Source organism: Cololabis saira, chromosome 14 (genome assembly GCF_033807715.1).
Source record: "Cololabis saira isolate AMF1-May2022 chromosome 14, fColSai1.1, whole genome shotgun sequence".
Lineage (NCBI taxonomy): Eukaryota > Metazoa > Chordata > Actinopteri > Beloniformes > Belonidae > Cololabis > Cololabis saira.
In genome coordinates, this window is record NC_084600.1 from 41464902 (window position 1) to 41483329 (window position 18428).

The 18428-nt window shown below is 41.1% G+C and overlaps 1 protein-coding gene across 1 annotated transcript in view; it reads right to left on the reverse strand.

The window, feature by feature from the left end:
* The window catches only part of cadm2a (cell adhesion molecule 2a), a 462577-nt gene that overhangs the window by 160049 nt on the left and 284100 nt on the right, over positions 1–18428 (reverse strand). Inside the window, 1 exon segment of the mRNA XM_061739216.1 lies at positions 1504–1530. Within this exon segment, the coding sequence (XP_061595200.1) occupies positions 1504–1530 (27 nt within the window).

The window sequence follows — 18428 nt, forward strand, 5'->3', positions numbered from 1 at the left end:
TGGAACTTTTGAGCAATGACTGATGGACATTTATTATTTATTTCATGACATCTGGGTTTAAGGTGATCAAATAACAAATCTGAAAAGTGTTCAACTTTTGAAACATCCCATTAGATTCAAATGTATTTAGAGCGAAATTGGCAAATTTGAGAAAACCACTGTGTGAGAAATAAAATGAATAAATGTGTCACTTTAAAATATGCCAGTCTGGACTCATTAGATCTATCATTGACTTTTTTATGAATAAAAAAAATCAGAAGAGGGAGCTGAGTCGAAAGGCGAAGCTCTCGATTTACCGGTCAATCTACGCACCTACCCTCACCTATGGTCATGAACTTTGGGTAGTGACCGAAAGGACGATACAAGCGGCCAAGATGAGTTTCCTCCGCAGGGTGGCTGGACGCTCCCGAATGGCACTTTTGCACTAGGACTTACTTGGCCTGACTCGGCTTGTCGCGCTTCTACCCGCCTCTACCCGCCTCTACCCGCCTCTACCCGTTTGCTTTTCCACAGCCAGGTGAGAAGTGGGCAGGTTTGGGTGAAGCTGCTGTGACGTACTCGATTGCGCAAGGTTTTGTTCATGTCGGCGCTGATGAGAAATCAGCTGGAGCCGCGAGCGGCTGAGAGTAAAACAGCCCGTCTACATCCCTTTTTTAATTCTCTCGTCAGCCCCAGGTTTATGAACATCTGCACCTCAGAGTTGGATCACCAAACAGACGTTTTGCGCTTTATAATAAAATCGCCGCGAGCCGCGGGTCGCTCTCGCGCTGACTCCCGCTTCCTGATTCAAACGTCTGACGGCCCCGCCCCCCAACCAATCAGTGGCACGGAGGGTGATGACGTCAGAAATAGTCCCCGCTCAGCCCGCAAAGAACCTCGCCAGAATGGTTACAGAAATAGTATCGGCTTGGAGCGGCTCTACCCGTCTCAGCCCCTAGTGCAAACGTGCAACACGGGGCTGTACCGAGCCGAGCCGGGCGGAGGCGGCACTAGTGCAAAAGCGCCATTAGAGATAGGGTGAGGAGTTCGGTCACCCGGGAGGAGCTCGGAGTCGAGCCGCTGCTCCTTCACATTGAAAGGAGTCAGCTGAGGTGGCTTGGACATCTGTACCGGATCCTCCTGGACGCCTCCCTAGGGAGGTGTTCCAGTCATGTCCCTCCTCCCTAGGGAGGTGTTCCAGACATGTCCCTCCTCCCTAGGGAGGTGTTCCAGGCATGTCCCTCCTCCCTAGGGAGGTGTTCCAGGCATGTCCCACCGGGAGGAGACCCCGGGGCAGACCCAGGACAAGCTGGAGAGACTATGTCTCTCGGCTGGCCTGGGAACGCCTCGGACTCCCCTCGGAAGAGCTGGAGGAAGTGTCTGGGGTGAAGGAAGTCTGGGCATCTTTGCTGAGGCTGCTGCCCCCTGCGACCCGGGAATGGATAAGCGGCGGACGATGGATGGATGGATGGAAAAAAAATCAGAAAAGGAAAGGAAAGGAAGGCAGCAGCAGGTACGACTTACCTCGGACTTTGCCTTTTGAAGCCATCACTGCCAAAGCAGAGGGCCGAGGGTTGGAGGGATAGCAAGTGAGGGGTCAGAAAACAGAGAGAAGAAAGACACAAGACAGACCAACAGATTAGATAACTGTAGGAAGAACGAGTCTGCATCCGTTGCACATATACTACGTAAAAAAAGAACAAGAGAGACCTTCCCTTCATCCTTAATTTTGAGTGACAAGTGCTCAAATCGTTCAGCCGTGATATATAACGTCCTAATTTAGCTCACGGCCAAAATGTTGCCATACTGTGTCGACACCTTTAATTAGACAAATCATCTGGATCACACAGGAAACCTTGTGTCGCGGTTTGAAGACTATAGCAGGACCCAAATGTGGGTGAGATAGCATCAGGAGTAGTATTAGTAAGTATTTTACTTAAACAAAAAGTGCTGCTAGGCAGGGATACCAAGAATAAACCAAAAGGAAACTAAACTCAGAACTAAAACTAAGGATGAACCAAAAACCCAGAAAACCACAAGCAAACTAAGCAAACTAAGACGATATATGCACAGGGGTCTGACAAGACACAGGTGCAAACCCTCGGGGAAGTCAAAACAGAACTAAACTCAAGAATACAGCCTTTCAAAATAAAACAGGAAGAATTATAAACCCAAAACCATGTTGCTTTCTAATGAGTTCGCAAGACCCAGGGGGCATATTTGGGAAATGCACTACATGCCTTATGAGATGATTGAGAAAACTCCATTAACAGCTGATAATAATCTACTTTTGACAATAACTATTTAGTCTACAACTCTACATAAATGATTCCCATGACGTCAGTCATGTGGCTAATGTCAACTTTAGAGCGGAAAAACAAGCTAGCTAGCTGTTTAAAGGGGACCTATTATGAAAAACAGGTTTTTTCTTGCTTTAACATATAACATATAACAGAACACTCTCTCTTCCGGCTCTCGACGAAGGCGGACGCTTTTTCTGCTTCTCTCACTTATCTATCTGCCCTGCTACTGCTTTTGTTTGTCTCGTTTTCAGAGTCTCTTCTTTTCACTCCTCCAAAACTCTACAATCATGGAATTGATTAACTGGTCTCTCAGCACAATTGACCACATTTTTGCGACAAGAAGACAGGGGGTACGGGAGCCCTCTTGCCCCGATGGGACATTTTTAGCTGGATACACAATGGATTCCTACAAATACTGGAAGCCTTTGTGCTTGGCGATTCTGTCTGTTGAGGACGTTGAAGATGCCTTCATAATTGGATTTATGATAGCAGGACTTCTCTTAATTATCCTCTTGATCGGAGGAGGGGGATTCCTGGTCTACCGACAAATGCGTAAGTCGTCGACAGCTGTTTGGGCTCTTTTTGTTTATGTAATAACTGCTCGGGGGTCATGTTCTGGGCATGTTCTGGGTATGGGTCTCTGTAAAGCGTCTAGAGACAACTCTGTTGTATTAGACGCTATATAAATAAAATTGAATTGAATTGAATTTCAGAGCTGCCGGACGTGGCTGAAGGGTCAAGCAAGGCGATCAACGCTCAGACTTTAACGTTGGGGGAGCAAAGCCGTAAGCTGGATGCGATTCTCGAACAGAATCACAGGCTGGCAGCGGTCTTTGAGCTCATTGGCAAGATGGATAAGACCTTGGAGAAGTTGGAAGCTCGGCTTGGCGGAAATTGATCATAAATTTGTCTGATTGGAGTCGCCATAGATGAACCAGAGACTGAAGGCAGACGGAAAATTACTGAGGCTGCCTGTTTTTGCAATATAATTGTTGATTCTATAATCTGGCCTTGACAGGGCGGTTTTGGCCGATCGCTCTGGTCACAATCTTCCTGGTGGAATGTAGACAAGATGACTCTGCCCCCACTAACCCTCCCCTCTCCCACGAACATCTGCGGACCCTATTTTCAGAACTGTACCGAGCAGCCTGATAACATTAAGGACATTGGCTGAGAGCAGCTCTGAGCGAAGTTCACAGACTCATCGCTACACATACACTAACTGATAACCACACCTCCCTCAACTCAACGCCTTCCTCGGCTCCCCCCTCTTATCAGCCCCCCCCGATACAGTCAACATGTTTGAGAGCGGCACCACTGGCCACAGTGGGGGTACTGTGCCGGGATCCCCCCCGCCCCTATAACCCCCACACACACACACACACACATGTGCAAGCCTTCTGATGTTAAATTTGTCATGTTGCTTTCTGTGCAGAGGTGTTTTTTTTGCACTTTCACACTGTGTATTTACACACAGTATGAGGATGCCTTTTTTTCCCTCCTCCCTCCCCCATCCCCAATGTCATCCTTTCTCTGATCTGTTCTCACCAGTTGACTCATGTCTTATGTTATTTGTTTTGTCTGTGCCCTGATGGGTTGTACTGGTTGTCATCTCACTGTGCTGGGACGCCAGACCGGCGACAATAAAGCTATTCGTTCGTTCGTTCCTTCGTTCCTTCGTTCCTTCGTTCCTTCGTTCCTTCGTTCCTTCGTTCGTTCGTTCGTTCGTTCGTTCGTTCGTTCCTTCGTTCGTTCCTTCGTTCCTTCGTTCCTTCGTTCCTTCGTTCCTTCGTTCCTTCGTTCCTTCGTTCTTTCGTTCGTTCGTTCGTTCGTTCGTTCGTTCGTTCGTTCGTTCGTTCGTTCGTTCGTTCGTTCGTTCGTTCGTTCGTTCGTTCGTTCGTTCTTTCGTTCTTTCGTTCTTTCGTTCTTTCGTTCCTTCGTTCCTTCGTTCCTTCGTTCCTTCGTTCCTTCGTTCCTTCGTTCCTTCATTCGTTCATTCATTCATTCATTCATTCATTCATTCATTCATTCATTCATAAAGTGGTCTCACCTCAGCCTGCCAACTCAGAGAAGGAGGAAAGCAACCAAATTCTGCAGTGTCTGTATCACCGGATGAGCCGTCCAGTGTGATGTGGCTTCCGCCATTTTCTACGCATCATTCAGGCAGCCAATCAGCACAGAGCCTCATTATCATAGCCCCGCCCACTCAGAATCACGCATAGATAATGAGGTTAGAGAATGGGAAGATAAAGACATGGTTTAGAGGCTGAAATTCTAATTTATTTAGCAAAAAACAATCAATAGCTTGTTTTTAAGACATTCAAGGCCTGTTCAAAATAGGTTTCAGATGCCATAATAGGTCCCCTTTAATAAAATAAAATTTGTTGCTAAATTGACTTGGCTATTTCATATTTAACGCTTAGACCTGATGGATAAATTAGTGACAATAACGGAGCCTAAAGCTGGAGATTGTAACGTTACAGCTCGGCCTAACGTTACTCCTTCCACGTCTGACGAGGCCAAAGTTTCATCAACCGTAAACACGTGTAGCTAATAACCCAGTCAGGAATTGGTTAATAAGGTGATATAAGCAGAATAAAACACATTCAAAAGTTATTCTAAGCCAGGCTTAAAACTTGACATATTAAAAAAAAGGGAAAAAAATAGGAATTACTGTACAAGCCGGGGTCCCTGCTCTGTTTTTCTCTCATCCAAGGGTCCCTGGGCTAATAAAGGTTGAAGATCCCTGATCTAACGCATTACTTTTTAAATTCAGTAACTTAATTACCATTACCAAACGGTGCGTTACTCCATTATTTCTGGCCACAGTGAAGCTTTTTTCCCCACACGCGGAGACCGGAGGAAACGTTGTGTGCATTCAAAAACATGACGGTCATGGCTAGCCAAGAGAGCAAGGCGGGTTTCGCAACGTGGAGATATTGTCATGGAGTTTAACCGAGGAACGTCTGTGAGCAGGTCCAACTTGACAAAACAATTGCACGGTATGTGGTAGAAAACATGCTACCTTTTTCTACAGTGGAGTCACCGGCTTTCAGGCAGCTAATTAGCATGATAGCATGCCCAGGCGGCTAATTAGCATGATAGCATGCCCAGGCGGCACGCGGCAAATGAGACGGAAAACTTTTTCGAACCTCTTGGACAAGGAATATACAAAAATGGAAAATGAGCTAAAGAAGACATTCGAAGGGCTGGACCACATGTCGACCACCGACATGTGGTCCAGCCCTTTTGCACTTTTATTCTGAATAATAGCCTATATTCAGCTTGTTAACAGTTTTGTGTTATTTATTTCAGGTCATTTAGAAAGAAAAAAAGGCTTTTGTTAAGCTATGATGTTTCAGAAAATCCCGCGTTTGTTCAGTTTATGGCTGACTTAAATAAATTGCCATTTAAAAATAGCTTTGTGTTTGTGTCAGATTTGTTTGTACAGGGGTCATTCTTCCAAACCGGTGCATTTCCTGTCCCACTGATCTTTATAAGTGTATTTTATCCAATCTTTCACCAAAATCTATGTTTAGCATCTCTCCTTATGCACAAAGATGCCCCCTTTAATACAGTATAAAACATATATAAATACTAAGTTTCTATCAGGAATTACGTGTCTTTTTTCCAGCTGACACCACCTATTTTTTCATGTCCCCAATAGCCTTCCATGAAAGTGTACTTGTGATATGGACAATATAATGGAGATAAAGAACATAAATGACATAAATGAATGATCTGTCTGTGCTTTTTTGTTTGCAATATTTTTGTTCAAAATATATTTATGATTTTTCAGTAAAATCACAGTACTTAGTCCCGTCCCCTAGTATTCGCTCAACTCCGTCCCACAAATCATTACCCCCCTCCCCTTCCCCGAAAATTGGACCAGTCCATATGAAATCACAAACAGGAAGTTGCATCATACAAGTCTTCAGACAACAGACTTCAGACAAAATTTAAGTGTGCTCTTTCATAACTTATTTCAGTGATCTATACTGTGATACTGTGGTCGTCAATCATAACAACTCAACTCAGTTACATGAAAAAAAGATAGAGAGGTATTGTTTTTTCAAATTTATATCTGTCATTGTAAGAATACATATTATACCTTAATTTCATGCATGCCATGTGCTCCTTTGTTACCCACCATGTGGGGAGCAGCGGTCATCTTGAGGAAAAAATCCAACTCCGTCACACTCAACTCCGTTACGTGTTTGAATGTGACGGAGTTGAGCATATGTGTTTAAATGGTCATAACTTCTGGCTGGAATGGCCTAGAGACTTACTTTTTCTGGACAGACTGTATAGAAAATCTGAGGGTAGATTTGACAGTTTAAAAAAGATTGGTATGGTAAGCTTTGTTTGTTTCCTCAACTCCGTTACGATTTTCAACTCCGTCACACAAGGCTCAACTCTGTCACACGTATACATTTTTTATCAATTATTTATCATTGTTTATGAAAACATCATCTATTGATGGTTGGAGGTTGTCTGAAATGTTTAGAAGATCATACAAATATAATTTTTTGACTCACATTCTGAAGTTAAAACAACTTTAACTCAAAGTCCAGGAGGCCCTTGGTTAAAAAAAATGCTATTTCAGGTGGAGGAAGAGCAAATGTGTGATATTGTCAGCATTTTTTATGTTCTCAATTATTGAATTAGAGTGAGGGACATCTGATTCATAGAAAAATTACGTTTTAATTACAATAATATGTTTTAATAGAGTTCAGACCAATTCCATAGTGTCCATAACGGAGTTGAGGCCAAATAGTGCCCACATCCCACAATAATGACCAAAAATGATTACGATTTGCAACCTGAGGTGGGAAAATATGATTTTCTACAACTTTAATATGTTCTTAAAGTTGTGAAGTATTCAGAATATTAATACATTTGGGTAAAAAATTTGAGAATGTCAATGTCTAAATTGCACCGGTTTGGAAGAATGACCCACAGACCATAATGCTTAGCAGATTTCAGTGATGTGAATGCAAATGAATTGAAACTGTCAAGTTGATCAACAGTTTGTATAATTCTCCAGACAGTACCTGCTGAAATGAAGGCTAGAGGGGCATTAATGGGAGCATTTGAAATAATGTTGTTTTTTTAAAGTAACTAAAAAGTAGGGCTGGGCGATATATCGAGATTTTAATATATATCGATATATTTTCAAATGTGATTTGGTACGAGACAATATCGTTTATATCGATTTTTATTTTTATTTTTTTTTATGATTTTGAAATTGCTTATTTTATGACAAATTGACGTGAATGTTTTATTTGAGATTTGCACAAATGTTTTGTTATTTGCACAACTGTCAACCTCAGTGGAAAAGTCTGCCTGTTACTGTCTACATTGTATTAATTGCACAGTGTATTTTAATGTAATTGTTATGCAGGAAAGGGATATTTGTTTTATTTTATTCAAGAAGCATTTTTATTCTAAATATGCAGGCAGTTTATTTTTATTTCATTTGTTTAATAAATTTTGATATTGTGCAGACCTCTGTTAATAAAGGAACCTGTGTGACATTTGGCACGAGGCTTTGTATTAAAACTGACTGTTTTTTTAAGGGTTTGCCTCGGAAAAAAATGAAGCTAACAGAGATGCTAACAGAGATGCTAACAGAGATGCTTACAAAGATGCTAACAGAGATGCTATGCTATAATGCTTTGGGGGAAACCCCAATTATGGCACAGAAAAAAACATCGATATATATCGAGTATCGCCATTCAGCTAGAAAATATCGAGATATGACTTTTGGTCCATATCGCCCAGCCCTACTAAAAAGTTACTTTTCATAGTAACTCATTACTTTTTGCTCTAAGTAACTGAGTTACTAATTGAGTTACTTTTTAATGAAGTAACTAGTAACGGTAACAAGTTACTATTTTTCATTAACTAGCACAACACTGCTGGTGATCCATCATATTACAGACATTTTTTACAGTTTCATAATCATTGAGGAGAAGAAGAGGTGATACTGTTGTCCAACAGAAAACAGGAATCATCTAAACCAGGGGTCGACAACCCAAAATGTAGAAAGAGCCATATTGGAACAAAAACACAAAAAACAAATATGTCTGGAGCTGCAAAAATGAAAAGTCTTGTATAAGACTTAGAATGAAGACAACACATGCTGCATGTTTCTATATTAGTTATAACTGGGGGAAGATTTTTGTTTTTCATTATGCACTTCAAGTTAAAAAGTAAAAATATCGAGAAAAAAGTCGAAATGTCGAAAAAAAGTTGAAATGTCGAGATTAATGTTGATGTACAATCTCGAGAAAAAAGTTGATATGTCGAGAAAAGGGTCAAAATTTTGTGAAAAAAGTCGAAATGTTGAGAAAAAAGTTGAATATCGAGAAAAAAGTCGAAATGTCGAGATTAAAAAGGAAAGGAAAAAGGAAGAAAAAATGGAAAAAAAGGAAAAAAAATAAGAAAAAAAAAGAAAAAAGAAAAAAAGAGAAAAAAAATGAAAAAAAAAGAAAAAAAGAAGAAAAAAAAAAAAAAAAAAAAGGTCAAACATTTTTGAAAAAGCTCCAGGAGCCACTAGGGCGGCGCTAAAGAGCCGCCCTCTAGAGCCACAGGTTGCCGACCACCGATCTAAATGCACAAAGGCCAGCAAGGCCTTGTAGAAAAACAAAGGCAACTCCAGAACTAAAGACATAACCAACACATGGGCATCATCAGGAGACATTCTGCTAATAAAACCAGACAAGGAAGCCCAATAAATGGCATGTATTGTCTTCTGGTGTGTTTGTGTGTGTGTGTGTGTGTGTGTGTGTGTGTGTGTGTCGTATTCGCGAGTGCATCTAAGGGAATGACTCTTATGCTTCACACCCACTGCTTCGCCAAATTGATGGATCTATTGGAATGCCTCCAGTGAGCCTGAAAACGTGTACAGCTCTAAGAGACAGCGCTTGAAAAAAGAATGAGGCAGGAAGAACAAAGAGAATCTCATTGCAGGTGCCTTTGCTGCAGGTTATAAAAAATTATTGTGGCTTCTTTTCGATTACAGATTTATAAACTGTTCTGCCTGTAAACAACAACTAATTTCTAAACAGAATTTTAAATTTGCTGTCAGAGAAGGAGAAAAAAGTAATCCAGAAAGCTAAGCCTGGGGATATTTTCCAGCTGCTCAGGGCTGAAAACTCTTTTGACTCTCACATACGTAGATAATGCTTTGGTTATATGTGAGTGCCATTAAATCCTGATAGCCAATTTCCAGTGGCTGATGGAGACGATTATGCTTTGTTAGTACTAATTCACATCTCGAGTGAGAGGGAGACTGTGACCGAGAAAAAAACAAAAAACACAAACAGCAATTCGTGGTGGGTTTCCAACTTAATTTGCATAAATTTCTGGTCCTCAGCATCACGAGTGACACACAACAGGAGGCAAATGATTAGGGAGCAAACAGTGAAAACAATCAAATTTGTCTGAAAACAAATTGTATTGTTAGTTTTTCTTATACATAGACATGAATGCACTCGCGGAGGCAGCCGGTATCATTTTCACACTTTGCTGCTGCGTCACTGGTCAAGAGAGAGAGGGCCCGGCGCAGAAAGACGGCAGCGAGTGTTACATCTCTAATAACAATGTTTTCTGCATGAGAGTGTTGGCTTTGTGAAATATTCCTTCAGCTTGTCTGACCTCGCTCTAATGCTGCCTTTCATCCCTGTTGTCGAGGTCTGAGCTCCCTGTCACAACGTTGGCGCTGTGATCTCTATGAGTCAGAACCGCTGAGACAAAGGATGAGGAGGAGAGGAAAACGTATAGGTTTTTACCACTCTTCAGTTGCAACCACACCTGAATATATATGCACCACTTTAGGGAGAAAGAGAGAAGACAAGCTGCAAAAAAAAGGCAAAAAATGGTTGGAGTCTTATTCACTAGAGTCTCTTAACTTGATTCTCGGAGTATTACAGTTACTAGGCAACCAACACAACACTTCTGTAAGTCAAGCTGAAATTGCATAAAACACTTTTCATTCCAGTCTCTCATTCCCCCATTTTACCTTGCAGTGAGCAGAGTATTCCCAATTGATTCTGCAATGCCCACCTCTCACATGCTCTCCAGACTCGACGGTGATTGGTCCGAGTGCACTGAGGATAAATCAGAAAGCAACACCTTGGTGGGGTTTAGATATGGCTATCTTTGTTTACCGTAGCCAACACTGCTGCATTTTAAACCCAACGCTTGTGGGATTCCTCTTTTTCATTGTTATATGTGCTGAAAGGAAAAAGAAATACTCAGTTGCAAGAATCAATACACCACTACACTTATTTATTTGTTTCTCTTTTCTTTCTGTCTTTCTCCAGCTCTACTCAACTGGGTTCCAACTGTGTGGAATATTCCACTTGCTGTCTCTTTCACCGGTGATGAACGCTCCCCTTTTCCTGCTGGCTGTGCTACTGGATAGCTGTTTGATAGCATGATGTACATTAATAATCTAACTGATTGAGTCTCTAAATGGATAATTAATTTTCTTCCCCCTGTTTTACATCAACTAGAGACCCATTTCGTGTGGTAGCTTGCATCTAATAGCATTTAAAAAAAATACTGTCAAACAAATCATTTCAACTGATGTTTTAAGTGCTTTTTCTGTTCATCATATGCCAACATGTTATTTTGCCAATTCATTCCTTCATTTCCACTCATCTAGGTTCGGGGCCTGGGGGGCAGCTGCCAAAGCAGAGATGTCCAGCCCTCTCTCTACCCTACGACATCCTCCAACCCTTCTGGGAGGACACCAGAGTATTCCCACGCCGGCCAGTAAATATAATCCCAAAGTGGCGTACTGAAGGCATCCACACCACTACGGGTGGGTATTGGGAAGGACCTCACGATACGATACGCATCACGATACCTGAGCCACGATACGATACACATTGCGATATCCCGATTATGCGATATCCCGATTATTATATTCTACATAGTTCACCGAAAAATTTAAAAATGCATTACACATCTTAAAATCCAACTTGTATATATGTACATCAGATGATAGTGATGGATCTTAAAATCCGAGTTGCACGTTCATCAGATTATAGTGACAATTCATGGGACAAACTGAGTCAAAACAATGTTTTATTATAACTATACAAGCTAAAGTTACAACATATTTGTATATGTTTTTCATATTATTTACATCATATGAAATTAACATTAAATTTAGTAGGAGGTTGCTTTAATTATGTGGCAAATGATAATAAACACAAGAAAGATGGGTACTAAAACCAAGGACAGGCACAGTGATCAGTCAGTATAGATATAAATCCATAAATAAATAAACATCTGTCCATTATTTTTCATTTTTTAAGGATAGGCAATTGTGTTATATAAAAAATAAATTATAAAATGAAATAAAACGTGAAATAAAACCTGAGCTCAGTGCAGGGCCCTCCCTGGGTTGGTAGTGAGTGGCAATGCCCAGGACTGTCACTTAGGTAGGAGCACTGGGTGATATAATGGGAAAAAGATCGGGGATAAAAAATATTTAAAAAAAAAAAAGAAAAAAAAAAAATTGATATTCAAATTTTGAATATCGATATTGAATCGGCTGGAAAAGTATCTCAATATATTGCCATATCGATATTTTTGCCCACCCTCTAGGATGAACTTCTCACCCAACCTATATTGGAGAATTCATTAACCCTCTGAAGGAAAGTCTGAAGGAAAGTCTGAAGGAAAGTCCCAGCCACTTGTATTGTGGATCTCATTCCTGGTCCCCTCCCCAGAATTCATAACCATAAGTGAGGGGAGGATCATCTGTAAATGGAGAGTCTTGCCATTTAGATCAACTCTTTATTCAGCGCAGCTTACCAGTACATTGCAGACATTGCATCTATCCATCAGTCTCCTGCTCCATCATTCCTTCACTCATGAACAAGACCCCAAGATACTTTTCAGCTTAGAACATCCCATCCTTTTCCAACAGAGAACCATGGTCTCTGAGTTGGGGGTGCTAACATGAAACCTTCTACCGGCAATGCAGACCAAAGTCTTGCTTTGATTGTATGGGTACCTGGTAGGAATGGACCCAGTACCACATTCTCCCACATGACCCCTACACCATATATTGGGGGACACTGTCAATTGCCTTTTTCCAGTCCACAAAACCAATGACCCAAGCAAGGGTATAGAGTCGGCCCAGTTTTGAGATTAAATTATTGATAATACTCTCTTCTCCGCCACCCTTGCATAGACTTTAAAAGGAAGGCTGAAACAAGGTGTGTTCCAGAGAAACTGGAACACACCTTGTGGTTCCCCTTTATAAGAATGATAATGATGTCCATGCAATCATGCTGGGGTATGTCAAACGAGATGGCCCCAAAACATCCTGAGCCATGAGGAAATGTATCCGCCCTCGGAGCCCTGCCACTGCAGCGTCCTGAAGTCCTACAAGTTAACCAAGGCCAAAGGACTCCTCCTTCAGTTTGATGGCCTCTCTCACCTGTGGTGTCCACCACCTGGCTTGTGGATTGTGGGAACAGCAGAGACTAGCGACCTCGCAACCACAGCTCCAGTCTGATGCATCAATAATAGATGCATGCAATGTGGCCAATTCTGACTCAATGCCTCCGACAGGATGTTTAGGAAGCTGTGTCTAAGGTTAGAATGTCTCATCTCTCTAATGGGTTTCTCTGCCAGATGCTCCAAGTAAACACTTCCTTTGAATTTGGCTCAACAAAGATCTGTCCAGCATCTTCCCCCAATATCTGCTCCAACTTACTACCAGGTGGTGATTAGTTGACAGCTCAGCTCCTTGTTCTGGATACCCAAATGTTCAAAACAAACTGTTACAGATCTGATGACACGACTACTACTACTAAAGTGACCAAAGCAACTTACATCTGAGAGAACACAAACAATAAATCACGTATGAGGGTCCAGCATGGATAACTGCTGGTCAGACAATAAAGTCATCATCACACTACAGCTTAGAGTGTACTGATGAACATGATCCTTATGGCCAAATGGTGGCTGGTACAGAAGTCCAACAATGCGAGACCTCTCAGTTTCAGATCACAAAGACTGTTCCACCCCAAACATGTTTCAGCAGGTGTACGTTTTGTCGCTCATATGAGTGTCATCGCCATTAGGGGGACCTTTCAGCACTGCTGCTAAGAAATCTATGAGGGCTAAATACTCTGAACTGCCATTTGGCACATAGGTGCAGGTACAGATGACTGTCACAGCCAATTTCCCAACCTGAAGGTGCAGGTAAGTTATCCGCTCATCTGTTGGGGAAAATCTCAACGTGCAACCTCCAAGCTGGGAGCCTTTAAGGAATCTCAGTCCAGTCCGTTGTCTCTCACCCTCTGAAGAGTGGTACATGGTCCAGCCTCTCTCAAAATGATTAGTTCCAGAGCCCATGCTATGTGTTGAGGTGAGCTAGACAATATCTAGTTACTACCTTTTGATCTCATGGACAAGCTGAGACTCTTTAACTACCAATGAGGTGGCAATTCCAGTTCCAAGAGTCAAATTTGGCAGCCAGGGATCAACAAGCCAAGGCACTATTGCAGCCAACCCTTATGTCCTGTAGAGGTTTTAGCCCACGGGTTGGAGCAAACATTTCAGATTTGTCTCATTATTACTCACCACCAACTTTTGGTTGCAAACTCAAAGGAGGTATTTTGATGTAGTTGATCAAGAAAAATTCTCAGCTCCTTGGAGGCAATTATGTGAAAACTGCAACACAACTAACAACACACAAACATGACTTGTGCTTTTCTTAATGAATTTGCTTTTTAATAACCAAAATTGCACATATGTGCATAGTTACCTCTTCACATATTAGCTAAATATAGGCTCAAACTATTGATCTAGGTACTGTGTAAACACCCCAACTTAATCTGAAAGAATGAAAAGTGAGGGGTGAAAAAGAAAAGCACAGAGTTGCAAGCAGGTTGTCCTCCGTCTCTGTAACCACCAGCGGGAAGCCGTCATAAATAAACTGTGTGATGGTTCATGCAGACACCACCTACTGTGGCCCGTACACAGCAGTGATCACAGTGCTCCCTTAAGGTGTAAGTCTCCTGGGAGGACGCTGTTCTATTGCGACATCCTTCCACTCTTTCTCCCCTTTACTTGCTTCATTTTTTTCCTTTCCTTCAACCCGCTCACTCAAGAGTCTGTCTCATCTCTCTTTTCATATTTACTCTGCCTCCTTATTAACTCTTTCCTTGTACAAATCTCACTCGCTCCCTTTTTCTGCATTTCCAGGCCCCTCAGGCTACCGTTCTCCTGGTGGCAGATATATTCAAAGTCTGACAGCCAGTGAAAAGCCTATGGAGATCGATGTGTGCAGCGTGCCTCTCTGAGCTGTCACATGACATGATGGAGAGTTTAGCTTATCTTTCGCACAGCAGCAGCTGTTTTTCCGTATGTCTGATGTACTCCGAGCCCTTGGAATTCAACCAATATTCCACCGGTGAGCAGATTGCTTTAAAGCCCTAACAAACTCTTTGTCACCTTATGGCCGGGATCCATCAATCCACTCATATGGAGAGGGATAAAAACACTGAAGAAAATACGGATTCACACGTCCTCATACCAAGTTTTAGACATTTGTGTCTCTCTTAGTTTTAGATAATCATGAATGCAGTGAATAAAAACAAATGCATTTAAATCTCATTATATTTAAATTGTGTTTGACTTAGCAAAGCTTTCATTAAGGCGCGCAATTCATCTCTGGATAATAAAGAAGGTGGTAAACAATGTTAATAGATGAAATCAACCTTACTTAACTGAGCTTATTGCAACCATACTGCCTGCTTTATTAGATCTCTCTGCCACACCCTTGTTTGTTCGGCTGTTTAATCCACCGTATTTGATTTCCATTCTTCAACACATTTACAGACACATCAGCTGTTCATAAACTAAACAAAGATGCACAAACACGTAGCATGTGTTCATGTGTTGAACACATGACATATGAACACATGAACACCCTATAACCCTTTTCCACCAAACCGGTTCCAGGGCTGGTTCTGGTTCTGGGCCAGTGCTGAGGTTGGAACCGGGAATTCTGTTCCCACTGACAAAGAACTGGCTCCGGGCCAGAAGAACCCGTTCCATGGTAGCACCAACTCTTTGCTGGGCCAGAAGAACCGGTTCCAAGGTAGTAGGGTTGGGCGATTTTGGACAAAAATAAAATCCCTATTTTTTTTCTCTGAAAACCCGATTTTCGATTTCGATTTTTGTTTTTGGTAAAACTACAAAAGACAATGGAATAAATTGTTTCAAATATTTTTTTTTTAACTTTATTAAAATGAAAATTACAAATCAAACTGTTTCAAATATTTTATCTTTATTTTTAAAGAAAAATAGCAAACAAATTTCCCTGAAGTGCAATTGAAAGATACTGTAAATCCTCTTTGAGTTTAGTAAAGTGACAACATTTACAATTTTCTTGACCAAACAAAGATGACTAGACGAGCTCTGTCTGTAATGCAGCCAGCTACAAAAAAGGAAAATCCATTTTCCGATTTTCCTTTTTTTAACATTGTCTTGATTAATAAATCCGATTTAGATTTAAAATCGATTAATCGCACAGCCCTACAAGGTAGCACCAACTCTTTGCTGGTCCAGAGGAAAGAACCACTTACATAAGCGGAGGGGAGGGCAGAGTTGTTAAGACCAACAGCAATAGCAAGACTGGGAGACGGTGACACTTTCAAATAAGCACTGAAAACCTTTCGATGATGACAAAGACATTAAATCTGCCTTTTTCTGATCCCAATGAAGCAGCGTAAAGCCAGAAGCAGCAGCTATAAATCGCGACGTCGCCCAAGCTGTTGCTTCGATTTTGTGCCAATGCTGTTGGAGCTATTTGTCACTTTTGCATTATTTAATCATTTATTATTTAGTTAGTTTTTGTGGTTTAGTTTTGGGAACACACCTTTAGTTTGTTTATGATATTTAGTATTGATTAAGATTATTTTGGTACTTAACCATGCTTTTATTTTGAAGGTACTGGGTAGCTGGAGCACCGGGTGAGTTTACATATAGGGGTTGGCAGACACAGGTGAGGCCATTGGGAGGGTAGATGGTTGTTTACCAGGGCAGGAGAGGTGGCAGACGGCCATTGTTCTTTGTTTGATTATTTGCCAATGGAATGAAACCTCAAGAAACTTTATTTTTTGCCTGGACAATGGACTCCTTATCCTGCGTCAATTCACTCCCTAGGTATCTCAGTGGCCATTTGATTTGATTCAGTTTATTTTAGTTTGATACTTTTGAGTTTTTTAATAATTCACCTGGAGGACAAATAGCCACTACAAATGCAAACGCACTGACGTTTACAGTGACGCAATGACACGGCTCCCGTTAGCACCCGAGCTATGGAAAAGCAAACTTGTTCTCAGCTGGTTCGCAAGTTGAACGAGTCGTGAACCAGCCAACCTGATCTCACAAAAATCTGTGAAATGCCCACGACCTCTCACCACTATTTTCTGTGGCAGCTTACGCCACCTCCGTCGTCATGGCGACAGCAAACAACATGGTTAAATACTCAAATTTACGTTAAACACTAGAAAACCTGGTTAAATACTCGCCGTCAAAATAGTGTTAAAAATCTTCAAAACACCATTAAAACACTGTTAAAACAGCGTTAAAAACATGCTTTTACAAACTGACAGTAACAAACAGTAACTTGCGCGTCAAAAACTCATAACTTAGCCACTATATTAAAGAATAATATATACATAATAATAGGGGTGTAACAATATATTGTGCCACGAAATTTCGCGATACAAAAACGTCACAATAGTGTCATGGAGGTGACAAAGTGTATCGCGATATTGGGTTATTAATATTAATCTATTGTGTTGACTAGTAACGCGCATCCGACCGCGCCGTGCCGACCGCGCCTCGACCCGCGGACCAAAATCTTCCTCCGCTCAGAGAAACTAGTCCCGTTTTGCGGTCCCGTTTTGAGCTCTGAACTTTTACTGATGTAAGTCTGGTGTAGAGTTAAGCCTTACCTTATTAAATTAAACCTTTTTGGGGTCGTGAGTAGGATAAACACGCAGGCAACTTCTGCTGAGTTCCAGTGTACTTTAATGTCCCTCAACAGTGTAGGATTTTAGAACATCAACACAGCACCTAGTGCCGTACTGTGGCGTATCACTCCGCCCAATCTAAAACATAGTAACAACTACAGATAAACTGACTAGTGTCATTATAGTCCCTGATTTACATCAGAATATAAAGAATATATTTATAAAATAATGAACCTTGAATTACCAAAATAAACTTCTTAACAAAAATAAATCTCCTCTTACACTTATAAGGTGAGCATGAATCAATCTTTTTTATGATGTAAAATTGTATGTATGTATTTACTTTTATTTATTTATTTAATTTTATTTGTTAAATTAGAAAGAAAAAAGTCAAATCATACATGAGAGAAACTATTCAGTTTGTGGCTAAATATTTGTACTTGTATGAAACTGAAGATGCATAATGCAAACCTGACATTTACTTTTAGTTCAGTTTGTGGAAAAAGGTTGGCCTGGCTTTCTCTTTAAAACTTAAACAGTTATAAAGCATTACAAACTGTAACAATAGGGCAAACGCACAGCATTATTTTGTATTTTGTGTCTTTCAAATAGAAGACAATTTCCTCATGACTACCTCATTCAAGGTTGTTAAAAAAATACTGCTATAATATCGTATTGTTATCGTGACCTCAATATCGTGTATCGTACCGTATCGTGAGATTAGTGTATCGTTACACCCCTACATAATAATAATGTAATAATCCGTGTATATATCACGACAACGGATCCCATTGACTTTGCATAGTACAATATCCGTGGTGCCCACACGGAATTATAACATTTCCTGCCACGGAAAATAGTGGTGAGAGGTCGTGGAACCGGAAACCAGCTATCGAACCGGTTTGGTAGAAAAAGGGGTATTAGATAACTTTTATTTTAATGTTTTTCCTTCCTTTCCTCTTTGTCAGGAATAACCGTATTTAGATAATGCATGAATGGCATCAGGCATTCTGGTTCTGAGAGCTTTTCTTAAGCTGACGACGTTCAGCAGAGGCGAGAGATCAACCCCTTCATGGATTCCTTGTTGGAGATTGTATACAAGTACGCGATGACACTGTTAAATAGG